Raw genomic sequence first — 20,557 nt, forward strand, 5'->3', positions numbered from 1 at the left:
ACAGAAAAAGAGGTGAAATGCCTTTTACAAGATCTTTTTTCATGCATTCCAAAAGGTATGTATTTCTTGATTCCTGCTTTATACCTAAAATCCTGAAGTGGATAGTTTGTGGCAAAGAAAAAACAAATGTCTAAATTTTAAAGATAATTTAAAAAATAATTACTTCTTCGGTTTCAAAGCAGACCATGGAATAACAAATAAATGAAAAGCAGGGGCTTTTTTTTTTCCAAGGATGTTTTTTTACTGTACATTTTGTAGCAAAAGAAAAAAAAAAGAGAAAGAAAATAAAGGAAAAAAATATTCTGATCACAGGGATGTCATTATCTAAAACTCCAAGTAGGAAACATGACGAATACAAGATCAAGTACACAGCCATGTCACAATATATCTCTGAACCTTTTAAAAAAAATATACATAGAGCTTTTTCGTGTGTTATTTCCTCTGTGCCTTGCATACTTTCTCCACCTCTTTTACAAAATCATAGTAACAATGTGCAATTTCAGAATGGTTCCCAACAGCTAATCAAACAAATAAATAAACAAATGACAGGACAGTTGCAGTAGCCAGCAGAATGCTAGAAATCACAGTAAAATTGGTAAAGAAAATAAATTCTGCTGGATGGACCATGTGTATTTCTACAACCACAGCAATGCTCACCAAAAACCAATTTGAGAATCGATTTACAAACCCTGAAGAGCTCCTGTTATAAGTATCTTCCTGAGGGTGAGAGACAGGGAAGTAGGACTGCACCAGACTGGGGAAAGGCTTTATGTAATGCAGGGGATACATGGGGCACCCCCTCCTCTGTGATACCCAAATTTTAGTCAGCTTCTGTGGCTAATTTGGAACATAACCAATCCCCTGAAGTACACAAAAACTTAATTTTCCTGATGTTACTGTTACAGTCAAGACATGCCATGGTGACCGTACAGACAAGGAGCTTTTGTCACAGTAGGGTGCAAGTCTGTCATTTTAGTGGAGTTGAGAGCATGTCCTGTACCAGAAGCCACTGCTATCCATAATGTGGAGAGCTCCCAGGAGCTACTTTTGTTTTCCCTTTCTTTATCCTTTATTAGGGTGTGCTGATAACTATTTTCCCCATCTTTGATAGCAACGTCCCTACAGATACCAATATCTGCTGCAATCTGCATTGAGCATTGACAAGAAGAGGTTATGAAGGAGATGGAAGAAAGAGGATGATTTTTTTTTATTTGTCCCTAAATTTAAATTTTCCTAGGACAAAAAGGGATGGTATTAGAAGTGGGTTATACAGTACATCAGATATTTGACCTTTGTACATATCCTCCTTTCCATCTAGGGAATTTGATGAGACTGAAAACAAAACCAAAATATGCATGGAAACATACCTTTTGTTGTGGGAAAAAAACAACTCAAAAGCAGTAACAAATCAAAGCAGAAGAGAAATAAGTAAATGTCAACCAAAAGTCCATTCAACAACAAATATTGTTTGCCCAGATGTCACAGTTAATACCATGAGATTATGCTAAACAATTTACTCTGATCTGTCCCTGTGGGTGCCCTGCCTGCATTTATCAGAAAATTCCTTGGAATGACAACCAGATATATCCTAGCACCAGTCATATCCACAGAAGTGTATTTCTGTGGTGAGAAAAAAATAAATATGGAGGTGCCATTAAAAAAAAACCAAAACCAAAAACAAAGAAAGAAAGTAAAAAGAAACCCTGTAAAATGAAATTTCTGCTTTTAAACCACTTTTCATCCTCCTTGTTTAATCTTGTGTGAAGGTTCACCGGGAGTCTGAGTAACTTTTGGAAAGCAATGCTAAATACAACTAGCAAATTCCTTGAAACATTCACGCATGGTTTAGTTGGGGCCAGACAGGAATTGTACCATATGTGCCTATTCACATTTCATGACCCTCTTTTGCTTTTACTATTCCTGTAACTTGCTTGCCTATCTTTTTGGCCAGTACAACAGAAAATGTTTCCTCCCCTCTCTTTCCAATTGCACAGCCCTGAAGCAAACCACGCTCTATAACACATGAGGGGAGAAGAGAAGAGGGGAGACACTGATATTTACACCGTGCTTTCCATTACCCACTCTGAGCTCCCGAAAGTCCCTTTGGCCCCTGTTAGGTCATTGTCATCATACTGCAAAAGCATGCCGTTGACCGAGAGGCTCCTCTTTGTCCAAATGTTTGTTATCTTTTTTGGGTAGGTGCAACACTGAGATGTGGCAAAGTCCCCCATGTCAAAAGAATGGCTACGTTTAGTTTTGCCCTCCAGAGGCAACATGAGGAAGCTGCGGAATTTGGACTCTGTCTGACCCAGCAGTGGCTCTTTGTCCGAGTGGCGGGCCACCGTGGAAGTTCTGGAGTCTGTCATTTCCTCCTTTTTCTGACATTTCAGTTCCAGGGAGGCAAAAGCTCCCATTAGCCGGTCAATATTGTGTTTTGACCGGGAAGGAGGCCTCCATTTACTGGACAATGTGCCCTGTTCACTTTGGAGGCTGTAGTTGTCACAGTCACGGCTATTTGCGGAGCTGGAAGAAGAGGAGATGCTGCTCCGCGCAGACTGACAGTTAAACTCCATAAGTTCATTTCTCACCACCACTTTGGGATTGACTTGGGGCAAGACTCCATTCTGAACTGGTTGTGCTCCATTTGTCTGTGAGTAGACGTTGCTGACATTAGACATCTTGCCCTGGGAATTGTTGCAGACCTTATAGCGGACCATGAGAATGACAATGAATACCAGCAGGGTTGCCACAATGATGCCTCCAATGATCAGAATCATGGTCCCACCCAGGAACTGACTGTGCATCGACTGGCACTGAGGGTAGTCTTCTTTGGTGAAGAACTGGGCGCATCCCACAATATTGGTGGCAGTAAGGGTTGTGGCCGTGTCATCCCACATAGCCAGGACGCAGAGGTCATAGCCTGTTCCAGAAACAAGGTTGGTTACAACAAAGGCCTTGTTTGTAGCTGGTATCATCCTTGAAATATAAAAAAAAAAAAAAAAAAAAAAAAAAAAAAAAAGAGAGAAAGAAAAAAGAATTGGTTAGTCTTGATGCAAAGATAAAAGAAAGAATAGAGATTAGAACAATGTGATATTAACTGTTCCAAGTACTGGCAGAGAGGAGCCATAAAATTCAAACAATCATTTCAGCTTCCCATCTCCTGAGGATTCAACATCTCAGCATTCAGTAACACAAAAGTTTTGAGGTCCAGCTCTTAACTGTGCAATAAAGGGAATAAGAAAAAGCAGACCAAACTAAACTGGGGATTTCTCCTCACTTGCATCTGTCCTAATCTGAAATATATTCAAACTTGAACAAATAACTCAGAATAAAGGCACACAAAGAGCAGTTCTCTCTGAGTATGCAAATGACCCTTGTGCTTGCTGAGTCTTAATGTGGCAGTTGTCACATCACGTTACAGGTGCCGGAACATTTACTCTCTCTCATCAGCAGGTTACTTACCTTGTGAGGGCAAGGGTGTGCACTTAGTTTTCTCATTGACTGAGAATGAAAGGCAGGCAACCATTTCTCTTTTTCTCCACTCTCCCATTTATTTTCCTCATCCTCCTACTCCCCACTGTGGGAAATATCTCCTAAAAATGCAGCTACCATCACCATCTTTGCCAGAAATTTTTTTATCACTGCAACCACCTTCCCCTGTGTGAGTGAAAAAGGACTGCTGGCAGTGGCAGTATGGGCTGTGGAAGTGTGAGGAGAAGTAGGAAGATATAGGTATGGAAATAAGAAGGTTTCTTTAAAATAAAAAATTCTACTCATGTATAAATCCACTTCCAAAAACCAAATAGCTGGGCCGAAGCTGTGCCCCAAGTTGGGACATTTATGGACATTGTTCTTTGCTGCCACAACACTTAAGCAGTCTTTTGAACTCATGCAATATTAGAGCATCACTAGCATTCAAAATTAGCAGATGGGAATGAATGTAGTCTACCCCCATTTCAAACTGGTGAAAATTGCAGCACATTAGTGGAACACAGTGAAGAATCCCAGATTTGGCGCCTGGTGAGTAGCCAAGAATAACACCAGAGAGATGCATGTTTCCCCATGCATGTTTCTCATTACTGCCACATTACAGCTTGGGTAAGAGAAAAAAAGCTGAAATTAAAACAGCACATTATGACTTAGACCTGCAGGACTTTTGCACCAGCAACGAGGGAGTCCTACAGGCACTTGTAGCAAACAGTGAGCTGGTGTGACTATTTGGGATGGTAAGGCCTGGGCACAGGAACAAGGCAGACTCTCTGTAGGAGTGCCAGCCTTCCTTAGCCTCAAATCATTGCCGCAGCCAGCACAAACTGCAGCTCTGCAGAGCACCTTCTGTGCAGTGGGAGGGAACAGACCTGCACAGAGAAGCAGCAACGTCAAGGCACTGCAAAGATGATTTTCTGATCATCTTTGCATTTATGCATTCACGCCACTTACTCAACCCTTCAGTCTGGCCACAGGCGAGGATGTGGCTCCTTTTTAAAAAGCAAACAAACACAGAAAAAAAAATTCTGTAAGGAGAAGAAATATCAGTGAGAGACATTTGGAATATAAACATCATCTGGCAGGTTTACTCAATGTTGTATTTGGAATTCTAAGCACATTTATCATCCTAATGTAGCTGTTTGACACAGATATAGATGAGCTATTCAGAATGAGCCGAGAGGTCATAAAGCAATCTTCATGAAACACTCCAGACACTGTTGCTATAATGGTTTCCAAAAGTTGAAATATTTGGTCTCAACCTATTTCTAATTGTTGTTCTTTTCCTGTGGCTCTGTGAATAGAACACCTCTGCTCACAGCAGACTGCACTTTGTTGAATTGTTCAAGGATATGTGCACATACCAAGGATGATATATGGAACAGCGGAATGCTATTGATCATCAAACATTTGATTTTAAACCTTGAATAATTTCACCAATTGCTTCCTATCTCCTTCTGTAGGGCTATACTCCATTATTCACCACCACTCCCAGACCAAAACATAAAAAAATTCTGCAGTTGTTAAGTCATTCAGAAGTTATTTCACTGTAAAACCTCATTACAAACAAGTTGCACTGTTATCAGAATGAGTAGTCAGCTCCACAAATTGGGTCTTGGACTTGGGTGATATGCCTTGGAAAAACAGGACTATAACACCACCTGTTAGAATGGTTCCTTTTGCACTGGTGAAACACAGAGACAAGAGAGACCACTGTCTCTGAGCAAGCAGCAAACTTTACAGCTTTGCATGTGTCTGGGGATCTTTGCATGTAGGCTTTCTCACCACTTACACAACCCTTCAGAATGGCCTCAGGTAAGGATGTGGTTCCTTTTAAAAAGCAAACAAACATATAAAAATAAAAATACAGTTGTTCAGCCTCACACACTTATGCCCAATTTCAGTGAACAGTGATAGCCCAAATCATTTACAACTTGTTTTCTTCAAACACACAAGCTTCCAAGGAAATGTAACTGCCTAGAATATTTCAAGGACTGGCAGGTGGTGAATGGTGGCAAGAAATGCGTAGCCAATCCATTTTTGAATGTACAGAAGTGAGGCCATAACTAGTCTTAAAGCTTAGACAGGTTAACTGTGTTGAAATGTGCTATAATAAAAACCTCATCTTAGCCTTAAAAAGAAACAGAGAAATTTCTAAATTCAATGAATCCTGGAAGCTACATCTGTGATAATATTGGGACTAATATTGTGTTTTAAAAAGATTACAGTTGTACTCCCAATTAAGGAAAAAGCAATCAAGTCTCCATATACATCTAAAATAAAGAATTTTGGTTGTTTCTGCAAATAAATTTTAAATGCTCTTGTAAAATATTCAAATTATTCTGCTAAGGAATAGCTAAGCATAGGGATAAGCAACAATTTCAGGAGTACTAGGAGTTAAATTCAGGCTTAGTTTTCTATCTTACAGTGAAGGCAATCTTGTTCTCTTAAACTTGCCAAATTTTGAGAGTATTTTGGCATAGCTCCATGCTTCAGTCTACCCTCCCCAAACATACTGCCAGTCAGATATGATGGATGACATCTCTTAATGCTCCCCACATCTAAAATCGATACAGACACATTTTCATTCTGGGATATTGATGACTTTTTTTGATTGTCCCCAACACAGGTAGCTGCAAGATGCCCCTTCAATCTTTGCTTTGCTGCCTAAGAGGGGGTGTCCCTTCATGGCTGCTCCATACCTGCCGTGCCATTAATCAAGGACCACCATGCCCTTAACTCTGGGACTCAACGGCGTGGAGCTGCTATAAACCAAAGAGGGGCCAGTAAAACTGGGTCTAGGCAGAGATCTTGCAAGGCTTTGTTCAGTCCACTCATCAACTAAACACAGAAAGTTGGTTTCAGATAGCAAGGATCTAGTGCATTACAGATCAAAAATAGCTTTTTTTAAGTTGTTAGTTTTTGGAACTCAGAAGATCCTGGTGTTCACCTGCCAGCCCTCAGAGAGCAAACATACTAAACAGCTGTGGTATCTTGAAGCAACAAGCTGGATATTGTCCACCTGCTCTTCAGGGCATGGTGACCTTGCAGAGATGCTTCTCATCACAAAAGAGAAATAAAGATCTAAACACTTGATACTAGTTTTGCTTTTCTTCAAGAAAAAAAAAAAAGTGACAGTTGGCTAAGTGCAGGAGGAGACCAACTAACAGAAGACGTGGTTATAGATTATAGGTTATGAAAGGTTTTAATCTATCCAGTTCAAGGAGTCCTGGAGCAGTGAGGACTGGGAAAGCAAACAAACACACAAATGTGTCAAAGGGGAAAGTGTAAATTTAGTTTCAGCTAGGTCAAGACACAGTTTGAAAGTCTTATGGAAATTTCACTGTCCAGACACATAAGACAGAGTAATTTCTGCCTTTCCCATTTGGTTTATTCTCTTTGGTGTAGGAGGAGCAGGCAAACCTTTACATTCCTGCCAGGATTTTGTTATCTGATTCTTAATCTAGCTTCTGAATCCTATCTGAAGGTCAAAATATCCCAAAGAAAACTATTCATATAGTAACGAGGTTCTGACCTCTCTGAAAATCCTGCCTCTATAAGGAATGAAATGAGGATAAGGGTCTTACAAGTGACGTTAATTTCCAAGAAAAAGCCCCTTTCCCTCACTCTTTGGTACAATAGCTTTAATTACTGGAAGAGGAGGAGACCTATGGCCAGGATTGGGGCATAGCATAAGTGTCTGAAATAGACCAAGAGTAGACAGATGCTCCTTGGAGAGTTAATGTGGGATGAAGAGCGATGAAACCATGAGGGTTTGCAGGGCTTTTACAAACAATGCATTCCCTTCAATCCATGGAGATTTGTGTCTCATTTTGTGAAAGCACCAAAATGAGTCCATGAGACACTTTTTAATAAAAGGGAAGGAGAGTGCTAGAACTCTTATTTGAAGTCACTCTTATTTTGTATCACCACTAAACTGTCCTTGTTATGTCCTTGTGGACACAACATAGAGAAAGCGAGCAATTTTTGTAATTCACTTCCATGTGTGGTGATATTAAGAAAATTAGGAAATAAATTAGTTAGAAATGCAGGGGGAAAAGGTTTGCTGCAGACTTCTGTCATAATCCCAGATGCAAGTGAGCACTGAAGCTTGCAGAGAGTGAACTGTGCTGAGAATTTAGGATAACTGAGTTTTATTCTTCCTTTATCAGCTTCACTGATATCAGGCTCCACTTTATCAGTAACTCTCAGTTCCTGAGAAACCATTTTGCTGTACTGTAAGGCTTCTCATTTAAAAAATGGGGATAATGCCAGCAATCTCCTTTCAAAAGAGGCCTGTAGTGTATCGGAGGAAATTAGTAGATATTGTGATTACACTGTAATATACAAATGGTTCTTTTCTTCTATGTAGCACTGGGGATTAGCAGGACTGAACTGCTAGTTAACACTGTGGTTATGCAAAACAGAGAAATTAGAAATTAGACAAAACCCAGATTAGGTTAATTGGCTAGGCAATTCTCTTCCTTTTCTCCATCAAAAGAGGGATATGATACTATCTAGTTTTAGTCTAAAACTGCTTTAATCACAGAACTTGCAGGGACCTGCCAAGGCAATACCTTTGGGAAGGTACTTGCAACTTCCAAGACTCAGTTCTATAGTAACTGGACTATGTTGCTTTTCTCATAGTCCTTTTTCTCTTTTCTTTTCTTTTCTTTTCTTTTCTTTTCTTTTCTTTTCTTTTCTTTTCTTTTCTTTTCTTTTCTTTTCTTTTCTTTTCTTTTCTTTTCTTTTCTTTTCTTTTCTTTTCTTTTCTTTTCTTTTCCCAGGACTATATACTACCTATGCACATTTTTTTAATCATGTGGGTCTATATTCTACCTGTATACAATTTCTCCTTCTGAAATGAATGCTAGGACTTCAAAATAGAGTTGTGCTATTTATTAAATGATGTATTAGGAAAAGGTGAAAAAAAAGTTTAAAAAGCTTAATTCCTTGGGTGTGAATTTTGTAGCTGTTGTAGACTATACACTAATTATGGAGCAACTGCTGACCAATGGTGTCATTATTTGCTATAATTTGTGATGAGGAGGGGAAGAGAAAGAGAAAGAGGGATCCAGGGATGAAATAGCAATTGTTTTGTAAAATTATACTCCAGTTACTTAGCACACTATCTTTTCTGTATAGTAAAGCCTTACTGTGAAAATACCAGTCTCACTGTGCACTGCTGAACTTCCTCTTAGATAAAGTTGCTTTCACTTAAGTGCAAAATATTACTCTCAGAAGTAGAAATCAGTCCAGAAAAGTTAAACACTGGAATCTGAACAATTTTTATTTTCCAGGGAAAGTTTAGTGCCAAAAATTATCCTATTTTTCATTAATAAGTTTGTCCCCTATCTTAAGATATTTGTTGGTTTAGTATTTTTTACCTTCAGTCCAGTTTCCTATTTTTTTTTTCTGATGGAAAAAGAAAAAAAAATATTCCAGGTAATTTGCCATTGAGTGTTGTCGAAGGGTCTGAGAGAGTCCTACATTTCAGGTAGAGTGTTGCCCTGCAATCTCAGTAGGATAGAAGTAGGCTGGTAGAGAAAGGGGAGAAGGAAAGTATCAGTGGGGGCATATTGGAGAAAGATTGACTAAAAATCATGTAAAAATGTGAAGATCTTTCAGCAAAGCTGAGACAATTGTAAAGACAGTGAAGTGAAAAGACATCAGATGGTGGACAGATATTAAGAAATCAGGAGAAAAAGGCAGAAAAAGATCAGAGGAAGACTAGAAGGATCTAAATTGAAGGGAAAATGTCACACATGATGTATTGCCTGGGAGCAACAGCATGCAATTGACAAATTTGAGCTGCACACTTAGCATTCTTCTTGGCTGCAACTTTTGTGATTTGCTTGAAAGTTTTATGGGATATATAGGTGTAATTTTTTCTGTATTTTTATCCTGGAAAGCCCCAGCTTCTGTAGTGATGGAATGCAAATAGAATCTAAAACATTATTAAAATTGAGTAAGCTAACAATGGAGATTAATTTCTGACCCTTCAGATTTCAAAATAAATCTTTGAATATGTGTCTTCAGATCATCCTAAGGCACCAGGAATTAAAAAAAAAAAAAAAACAACACCAAAAAACAACAACAACAACAAGAAACCCTAACAAAAACCTAGATAAAAAGTACCAAGTATATTTCTGTGTGAGATTGCTCTTTTGGCACCTGATTCAAGATTTTTTAATTTAGAATCTGGGAAAGACAGAGACCTATTGTGACCTGCATCTTGGAAAAATGACAGTTTTATTTCTGGTGTCCTGGGAAAAGAGATGTTTGTTAGTATTAACAACAGGGTATAATTCCTCTGTCAGTCATGTCAACATAAGGAAATGTCAGATAATACCAGGAGGTAGCCAGACTTTTTCAGTAAACACTAAATCAACCCAGCATGAATAATTTCTTGCGTTTTTATTTTATTAGTTTTGGGGGGTTTTATGATATGCAATCATAATTTTGCCTTCAGATGGAACATTTATTATTAAACACAAATCCCTTCTTGCTTTTCTGAAACTTATCTTCTCATCACTCATTCATCCAGCTGCCCTTCAGAGAATCTGTCTTGTCAAATGAAATACATAGCACATATCATTTAATTATTATTTCCTAATTTGCTTAGGTTCTTTCCTGCTCTTTTGGAAAAGTGGGGTTGGAGGTGGGGAAGAGAAGGTAGAGACAAAAGCTATTGATATGCCTGTCAGAAGACGGTGAGCCAGGGAGATACTGATATTAAATGTATGCCTTGTGCTATAAGGGAAAGTAAAAAAAAAAACCAAAAACAAAACAACTGAAACTTTAAATTATTGGTTCAGAGAATATAAAAAATTTTGATAGGCTGCTGAATAATGTCCCCTAGGGGTACTTTGGAGTAATTTATCAGGTGACAGAGGAAAGTGTCAGCCTCTAGGGGACATTATTTCACAAGGCTGAGAAAGGGGAAACATAGTACAAGGTATTCTGCTCCCCTCCATTGCCATTGCTCTCTTCCCTTTATAATTCTCAACAAAATTCTTGCAAACCACAGGGGGCTTCCTGGATGAAGATCACCAGAAACATCTTCTGATCCTTTGAATCAATGAAGGTGTTCATTTCAGTTATTCAGGTGCGAGCCACTGCTCTGGGACAATCTCATTTTGGTTCATGTGGTGTGAAAGCACAAAATTAGACTTCCAGGCTCCCTGGTCTGTGCCATAATTTCTTTCATGTGGACACGACAGAAGTAGAAATTTAGTGCCCTGAGCTTTCAATTTTATCTTTAGAGGGAAAGCTGATACACTCTAGAAAGCCTTGTCAGCACTAAAGATTAATCCAGTCCCACCCAAGCTATTTAGCAGCACACAGAACACCTTTCACCTCATTATACTAACTGCCTCAGAAAAAAAATTCCTCACACTAATTCAAATCCAACTAAAACATATTTAATCTCATTAGCAGAGTAATTGAAAGCCCACACAATATTTCTGTTAGTAAACGTGAAGCTGAAGTATTTATGGAAACAATGCAGAGGCACACTAATGAATTCACTCTAGCCACACGTAAATGTACAATTAGAAAGCTCTCATAATTCACAACAATGTTTCAAAGAGTCGGACTGAATATTTCAGATTACTCAACAGTATGTAAAGTTAGCAACTGACAGTGGAAGCAACATACTGCAACCACCCTGTTTCTAATGATGGGGAAAGGTAAAAGTTTTCCATGAAAGGGGTGTTCAAGTCATTAAGCAGAATTTGGGACCTGGGACACACTTTTCCCAGGTTTTTATAGACAAATGGCTTATAAACTTGGCTGAAGGGTCATGGTTATTCTTTCTGACTCAAGTAATTCTGAATTCTTTTTTGCAGTGTTAGACAGTTACCTCAGAAGAGGTCATGCTTCCATACCAGCAGAGGTTACCAGAAGGGAGCAGCATTAGAAGTAATGAGCACGTTTAGAAACTCAAATGAAATTGATTTGGAAAAGGGAATCTGCTATTTTCCTGGCAGAGCACAACTGTCAGATTCAGCCATATGCTGTCCTTGAGGGTTACAGTTTGGGTTTTCCACTTATTTCCAGGCAGTGAAATCTGTGTAAATTATAGTGAAGGGATCCTATAGTGGTTAACAGATGCCCACCCCCTTTTTCTGTGAGAGCTCTTGTGAGCTAAGATGAACAGGATCCTCAGTGACTTACCAGCAATTTTGTCCCTGCTTGCAGCTCAGAGCACTTATGCCAGGTTGAAACTCACATGTTCTGTAGAAACTTGGTGTCCTACCACACAGGATAATTTTATCCAGAAGGTCATGCCGGAATGACAAAAACTCCAGGCACTGCCTGAAGTTATGCTTGCCCATAGTTTGTAATTGGCTGGCCAAAGCAAACTTCAACATGCTGTTTCAAGTTCTTCTGTCAAAAAAATCTTTGTGCACTGGTAAGTGAAGTGTGGAGTCAGCTAACAGCTGACAAGACTATTCTAATTATTCCAACCAAAAGAAAGAATATGAAATGAAATGAAATGAAATGAAATGAAATGGGCATCACCACCCATAGAAATTGTGTATACACTGATATATCAGTTTGTACAGAAGAGTGTCTCAGCATTAGTTTAAGGCACAATTTACGCATTATTAAAAAAGTTTAAACACATATCATTCAAGTGTTTCCCTGCCTCAGTGATTGAACTTATTGTGGATATTCTCAAGAGATAAGGAGTGGTTAGCTACCTGAATCTCAACTATCTCTCTTATCATGATGGTTGAAAAAACCAGATTAATTGCCAGGGGAGAGAAAGGGAGAACTGCATTTACCAATTCTAGAAAAATGAACTAAAGGAATATCTATCAACTCAACAAAGACACAGACATAGTTTGCCTATGTTTATAGAACCTCTCTGGCAAACCCTCTACCCAATTAGCAAACATTGGAAATACCTTTTACTGTGTAAAAGGGATACAGAAGAATTGTTTGCTTCTTGTAAACTGAGACAACTTTTTGAAAAACATATAAGCAAAGTAATCATCAAGCTTCTAGATTCTGAGCTGGAAGAGAGAGGAAATATTTTGGAACAAAAATTTCCATGAAGCATGCACAAGGTAAGGAAAAGCTGAAAGAATCAAGGTGACTTTTGCAGTAACATTCAGGATTTTTTTTTCATATCCAGAATAAAAACAAGGAGTGCAAAAATCACTAATGGTCAGAAAGTATTGTCTCCTTGATGAGAAAATAAGCAGAAAACAAAAAAAGAAAAAAAGTAACATAGATATGTAATAAAGGCATTTCCTAAAGCAGAGGTCTGACATTTTGTCATTTTCTGGGTATTGCACATAAAGCAGAGGAAAAGGAAGGCTAGAAAGACTGGATAGCCTAGAAAAACGTGGATACATTGAATTTTGGAATGCTCTACTAAAGGATAGAACACAGTTACATCCTTTCAGTGTGTGGTACCAAAAATCACACAAAAGCATTGCTCACCAACCTGAGACACCCTACTTCTTTCAAAGTTGAGCCTGGACTGAAAATGTACTGTGTGAAAAGTGACAAATCCATTACTGAAAAGGTAGGTAAAACCCATCCAGCAAGAAAACAAGTTTTACTTTATAATGACCCCAGGAGAAATAAAACGAGAAGTCAGTTATAGCTTCAAATAGTAACATGATTTTATTGTCTAGAAATATGTTTTATCATTTAGCAATATATTTCTCTGAAAAAGGATCTTAGATAAGTGCCACAGATTTCTGGCACATGAACAAAATTCAGCAAAATGTAGTCTACTATTTATTTATATTTTACCAACTCTCCACAATTAGGAGTATAAAAGCAGACTACTAGCAGCCTAGCAAATATCAGCAGTCCAGAATCCAGGTTACACATCCCATTAATGAACTCATTGGAAAGAGGAAAGCTTGAGCAGTGTTATTTGAATTTTTTTCTTTTCCAGATATCAGCTATATACTTTGCAATTATATATTTGGCCATCCTAAAATTAGTTCTCACTTGCAGAAAGTATGCAAAAGATTTTTAAGTACCAGAAAAGGAAAGAAATCCTACTCCTTAACAAAGTTGCATATTAAATGAGTTCATAAATATAGGACTGCTCAAATTTTGCATCTCCATTTTATTTAAGAGAACTGCAATTTTCCTCTTTAGGTTTGATGGTGTAACATTAGGAAGACAGCAGAACTCTTTCTTATGTTTCAACCTCAACAATTGACTAAAATTTTACCTGGGTCCTAGGATTTATCCACTTACAGCTTAAATCTGTGGATATGGTTTTAAGAGCGAATAGACTCAGACAGCAAGCAGGTGATCAAGAAGTTAATTTGTTTGTACAAAATCCCCAAATACAACAAATGGTAGGCATGGCATCAAGTCTGTTGGTGCAGCCACTTCCTGATCTGCTAGGTTTATTATTCCTTTACCATGATTAATTGCTAGTCATCATTCCTAGAGGTTTCTGCAGGCACGGATATTTCATTGTTTACCAGGAGAACAAAAGCTTTTACTTGTTATAGGCATCCATATGAGGTCATTACAGACAATGAAAAGCAGCTTATGAATAATTTTACTGAAAAAATATAAATTCTGTGGAATAACATGTAAGAGTTATCTGTACTGTTGAAAGGGAAATGAAAGAATGGATTTTTCTTTATCTTTGCTTGAAAAACTTTCAAAGAGTAATGAAGGAAGAGACTGACAGATTGCTCTGCTTTGGAGAGCTTCAAGGGTAAAGACTGAAAAACTCAAAATTTTCATTCTGTAAAATCTTCTCTGAGCTTTCCTGCTGTAATGCCAGATAGCTTAAATAAGTAGAACATGCAAAAAAATTACCCTGAGAGCTAAAAAGGAGAGTGGAATAAAATGCAAATCAAATGCACAGTGGTACTAAATGCACAATTTTTTGTGTGCTTGAAGAACACAGAATTATTAGTCACCTCTACTATCAGACAAGGTACTACTATCTTTATCCTGTCAAAATGAGCAGTAGCAGAAATTTGCCAAATGTTCGTTGATATTTAGGAACAAAAAGGTTGAGCTGAACATTGATTCATTACACCAAGCAGCATCAAAACCTCAGTGTGATCCCTCCAGAAAGACTAAAATGTCAAAAGTCAGCCTCATTCCTAGAAAAGAAGCACAGTAAATACTTTTAAAAATCATTACATAGAAATATAAGATTTCAGGCTTCTTTAGAGAACACAGCCAGCACTGCATTCTATGGTATAGGACTCTGCTTTCCCATACATACATTGGTCATGAGTACTACCAGTATAGTAATAGCATTTGACTCAATTTTTCTAATACCCAATGTAAATCTAAAGAGGAAACTTAAGCATGATCCTCTATAACCACTGTATGGGCTGGGAGAGTTCTTAGATCTGCAGTGATTAAAGAACAAGTAATTTGCACTTGGGAAAAGCATTTGCCCTTCTTTTGTTGATAAATGGTTACCTTAGAAGTACCAGAGTGTAGCTCAGAGTGTATGAACAGGAAAATAAGGAAATTTTGCTCCCTTATGAAGTACTGCAAAGTTGTGCTTCGTTAGCAGAACTGCTGATTTTGGCTTGTCTGCAGTGGGCTGGGTTAGAGGGAGTCCTAAACTTCCTTCTGTACCACTTGATACACAGCTGCTGGGTTGTGAGTTCACCACTCTAAATAAATAGGCCTCTTCCTAGGTCACACCCAGAGAGTGCCAATTCTGTGACATGAAATTAGGACAGGCAGAACATCAGTCTGGGTAGTGGCAGGACTCCAGCAAGACGCAGTGTCTGTCTTTGACATGAAGAGAAAATAAGAGCCAGATGAGCATCTTGACTGATGAGATGGCCTTTCTTATTTTCTTGTTGGGGAAGTCAGCCAACTTTGTAGAGGTTTTAAATTTTTTTTAGAAGTTTAATTTCCTTCCTTATTTCTCTCTCTCACCAAAATGATGGAAAGATGGTCACCCGCAGAAGAAATGAAGCTGCAAACCTGCTGAACAGCAGCTCTGACTGTACAAGATTGGAGGATGTAGCCTGTACCCAACTGCCTGTCAAAGGAACCCCCACATTTCCCTCATATACATGGTAAAAGAAACAAAGTGGGAATGGTCTAATAAGAGCTGTCTTTGGTCCTGAAAATCTGCTTCAGAGCTGCCTTTGTTTCCACAGTGGCTGGAGACTTCTCAAGCAGAATACCCCCCTGTTTCATCCCTTGTGCCTCTCTCAGGAGATCGTAGAGATGCAAAAAATCCTGTGTCCAAGTGTCTCAAGGGCTTTTCATTCAGTTTAAGATTGCTTTCAAACTTGACACTTAAGGTGTAGTCATTTCCCTGCCATCTTCTCTCTGTCTTTGAAGGTGTGTATTTGTACCATTCCCCCATGTTCAAGCATGAATCTTTTATTGATATTTGATATTGATACTATTGATACTTACCCTACTGTGTGACAATGCCAAAAATCATTGTGAAGGTGCTAAAAATCATTACTGTGGTTGGAAAGGGATGCAGGGATGCATTCAGAGATGTAGTGGAGATAGCTGTGGCACTGCAGAAAACTTCTATGAGCTATAGGCTTTTACAAAACTCTTAGAATTTACTGTCTAATATGCCTCACCGGCAGACTAAAATTAACTTACCTCAGATAACAGAAACTCCAGACAGAGCCAATGATTCCTCACAGTGCATGTGTTTTTCTCTTGCACAATAACCTGACTATAAGCTACAAGTCAAAAATGAGTCTGATCCTAAATTCATGTGGCTATGCACCTAATGAAGATAAAACTCTGACTCACAGTGATTAAATTTCAATGAAATATTGAAGAATGCTTAACTGGCTTCAATACTTCAGCAGTAGAAAAGAATTTATTCTGTCATGACTAAAATTCATAACCACATTTCAGAAAATTAGTAGATCTTTAATGACCATGCTGGCAACATTTTGCAGTTCCATAGAAAAGGCGAATGAACAGAAAAGTTTTTATAAATACCTGCATAATTTCTCACTCCATAGTGTAAATATATGGTAGCCTGCCACAGATTTCACTCAGGTCTTTTTTCCTCATGTGCATTCGGGGTTTGTTGGCAAATACTGGCCTCTTTATTCTCCAAAGTGTCCCAGAACTTTCATCATCATATTTCTAGTTCCACTGCTATGTGGATATTTTTTTTTTACCTTGCTATGGAATGAATCACTCCACCCTCCCTCCAGCACGAAGACAAATGTGACTGCTGCTCCTGAACATATGGTAGAGCCTAAAAAAAGCGTTATCTTGTAGGAGTGTATCTGTATGCATCACTTATCACACCGTCCCCAACGGAGAATTTAAGAGATGATAGCTTCTCTTTTTCTTTCTCAAACTGCTCATGTTCAGCATTTCTCTGTCTACTGCTTTCCAGCATGCTCATGATTCCTCGAGAGAGGAAAGCCCACTCCCAGTACAACTGGCCTTTTATGTATTGCTCAGCAAGCTTGGATTTGCTCTACTTTCAGGGACAAGTTTTATAAGGTTCAAAACCAAATGTACAGAAGTTTTTATCCTTTTTGTGTTCATAATTTCTGTGTGACATTATAGACCACTTTCTTGTCTCTGAAGAGAGCAACCTGTAATCATATGAAGAGACAGATTTTCGAAGTTACAAATTTCTACGCTGCTCTCAGTTTGAGAGAGAAGGTGTTAGCATAATATTTTATCCCAAAGCAATCTTCTCAGATTACAAAGTCTGTCTCCCTCAAGAAGATGTGGACATCTTCAGAGCAACCCATGTGAGGACAGCAAAGGGTCATTTTTCTGTGAACATTCACTAGTGTCAGGCAAATACTTTGAGGATTTCAGAAAGCTTTTACCAGTATTCAGAAGTATTTAACTAGAATAGTCTTTAATGGAAATGCTTTCTATAACTCAAGAGACAGCTACTGTGAGTTGAAGGAACAGATGGCTCCATTATTGTCTACAAGAAAATCCTATAGAGGTGGAGATGGCTCCTCCAATGGTTCTGGCTAAAATAGATTTAAAGCTTGGTAGAGAAATGGCTGCTGTACTTGCCCACACAAAAGTTGAAGTATATGGGTCAATATGACCATAAAAGAAAATGCAGAAAAAATGCAAAGGCATCGGCATTTCCATCTTGTTTTAAATCAGAGTAGAGTCATGGGTATGTGCACAGGGGCCCTAGTGAGCTCTCTGGTACTGAGACTGCTCACCCAGTCACAAGCACACTGTGTCTTAATAATTCCTTCAGTGATGACCAGCAATTGTTTTAAGGCTGAGCTTGTGCTCACTAAACCTGGCCTAATCTGTACCACTGCACTGAGCCTGTGATTATTTCTTAAAAGAAATCCGCTCTTGAAATCTTTCACCCCTAGCCTTACTGGCTTTGCAATGCTTGAGGCCTTCACACAGGCATATCAAAACCAGCAGCAAAGAGGGTGACACTGATGAATGGCTGCAGGGACCACTGACCATCCCAGACAGCAGTACACCCTGAAAGACATATCTAGACCAAATCTCTTCCAGAATGAACCACAGCACAGAAGGCAGCCTGAAAGGCAGAGGTGTGTCTGCAGTGCTCAAAATATCCTTGGATGCAACAATCCAAGGGACTGGCTAGCGAAGAACATCCCTACAGGGAAGCAAGAAAGAAGTATACGTTTTTATATTTTTCCATCTCAGATGCAGCCTAATGTAAGGTGTCATAATATCCTCTTAGTTTAGTCAAGCACAAGTGCTTTTTTGCAAGCTGTATCTTGCTGAGATAAAATCAATTCACAAGACTTCAGTGGAACAGGATAGGAGAGACACACTTTGTGGATCATAGCTTAATAGCTTACCCAGAGAATAAACAAGGAAAGAAAAAGACTTTGATACTGCCATAGGCTTTCTGCACCTGTGGACACTGCTTAAGGTTTGTCAGGGTCTGTCCTACCAGACTTGCAGGCAACCAGCAATCTCTGAAATGGTCAGTACCTGCTTTTTCCACCAGCCTCACTTTCAGTAACATTTAGGAAGGGCTGGTACTCAGAGAGAAGTACTGACTGAAAGCTTGACAGTCCCTGTCATGTCAGTTATAAAGGCTCTGCTGAGCTCTCAAGGAAGACAAGGCCATGTAGTACCTTTTTTTGATACTGCCTAAGAAGATCCTTATGACTGCTGTGATATGACTGCCAGTTGAAGTAATGAGTATTCACTCACAAAAGTTGAGGCAATTGAAACCTTAATGCATACAATTGTAGCATTAGCTTACACAGAGATGCTCAGATTATTGAACCTCCTCACTTCACCAGAAGACTTTGATTGACAGTTGGACTGCTTTATGTTCTTGCCTTTGTGGGAAGTGGTGGTTCCCAACTGTTAATAGCAGTATGGGTAGTCATGATCATCTAGTCTGACTTTCTGTTCAGCAGAGCCCAGCACAGTCTGGAGACTTTATCCAGGGATTCTTCTACTGGTCCGCAGCACTGTGGTTTATCGGACACTGGGACTTAAGGATTTCTCAGGGGATGAAAAGTTGTTGACTCTATGTCTGTCTACTGGTTCACACCAAACATGATAATGTCACAGCTCATTTCCACTTTGAATGTCCTCACTTCAGCCTGAGAAAGATAAAGATTGGTTTACACATCTGCATACAAAGAAAAAACAACAAGCAAAGAACAGACTTTAAGGCAGGATGGAGACATAGTCTATTTAAAGCTGTTGAGAATTATTAAAGTTCTGAAATTTACTTTTGGAAGAATCAGAGGATGGTATGAACTTCTATACTTGTGGAGAGGAGGCAAGGTGTTGTGCAGATTTGGAATATAAAAAATAATCTCATGGGTGATGGATGGTCTGCTACTGGCCAAGATGACTTGCTAAATAGTTAATGGCTTTTTATAAAATAATTTTCATAAAATGATTGAAGGACAGACTTGAGAAAGCCCAGGTGGTTACAGACAACCTGTCCAAGGCTAGGATAAACGTGAAGACAAGTATCAAGAGTTTAATTATGGGAAAATACCTAGGATAACTGGTTGAAATTGAAGAGGATACAAAGACAACATGGAAAGAAGAAGACCATGATATCTCATGCTTAAAAGGTATTTAAAGCCAGTTTTAGGGTGTCCAAAGATAAATTGCCTTTTTGTATCCAGTCACTCCCACTTGAAACATGTCTGTGACTGTGAGGTACTTCTGTGTGTTTTTATCGCTATTAAAAGCGACATAAAAAAAGTCCCCGAAGATTTAGCTGCTTTTTCAGAAGGTCACAGGACCACATGAACACAGAAGAATGTAAAATCAGTACCTTTTCAGCTGAGCATGTTAGTTTCTGCAGTACTGCTCAGTTCTAAAGTGGTTCTACTATCGCACATGTCAGGGAAGCCAGCACCGTTCAGCCCAAGGGTTTTGTGCAGCAGATCTTTAATACTTTCATGACAAGCCATTTTCAAAACTTTTGTTGTGTAGATGAAACAAAGGTGACCTTTATCCTTTTCTCCATTTAAGGTCAGTAGCAGTTCTCTGATCTACTGACAACAGCACATGATGCCCATGGAGAATATCCCATTGTTACCAATGATTAAGAGTTGCATTGCCCTCTCCTCAGGGTCATAGCTACTCAATGCCTGAGAATTTGAGAATGATAGAACATCCTGGGTACAGATAAACTCATGAATCCTTCCAAGCCAACAAAAATCACCAGCTCTCTAGGAGGTTCTTCACAAGTCAGAGTATTGTTTCCAGATTAATATGTGCATGTATCACAAGAGTGGGGAAAGCAGATCACTGATAGGAGGTATTAGAGAGGTAGTTTAAGACTGATTATCATCACTTCTAAACTCTGTTCACTGTTGTTCACTTTGCAGAAAGAAAATGTCAGAAAGGCAATAATTTATTGTCCACTCCATCTCTGTCCGTGGCAGACATTTAATTTGCAGTTGTGCTGAGAAGTGCACCCTGAAGCACACGACTTACCCCAAAAACAGCAGTAATAATAACATCACGAACCGGCTTCCAAAAGGGCTGCCTGTGGGAGTAGTGTATCAGTCACTCGGAGATATAGCTGCCAATTTTAGCCACCAAAAGCTTTTATTTCTGGTAGCTCTGTAGAAAAAAATTCATGCATCAAAGAAAG

The 20,557-nt window shown here is 38.8% G+C and overlaps 1 protein-coding gene across 3 annotated transcripts in view; it reads right to left on the reverse strand.

Annotated features, from left to right (window-relative positions):
• Nucleotides 1–216: 216 nt before the first annotated feature.
• The window catches only part of LRFN2 (leucine rich repeat and fibronectin type III domain containing 2), a 152,060-nt gene continuing 131,719 nt past the window's right edge, over nucleotides 217–20,557 (reverse strand). For all 3 annotated transcript variants that reach the window (XM_038130738.1, XM_038130739.1, XM_038130737.1), the window contains one exon: nucleotides 217–2,976. In XM_038130738.1, the coding sequence (XP_037986666.1) occupies nucleotides 2,058–2,976 (919 nt within the window). In that variant the 3' untranslated portion in view covers nucleotides 217–2,057. The remainder of the gene's footprint in view (nucleotides 2,977–20,557) is intronic.

The sequence above is a fragment of the Motacilla alba genome, chromosome 3 (genome assembly GCF_015832195.1).
Source record: "Motacilla alba alba isolate MOTALB_02 chromosome 3, Motacilla_alba_V1.0_pri, whole genome shotgun sequence".
In the NCBI taxonomy this organism is placed as follows: Eukaryota; Metazoa; Chordata; class Aves; order Passeriformes; family Motacillidae; genus Motacilla; species Motacilla alba.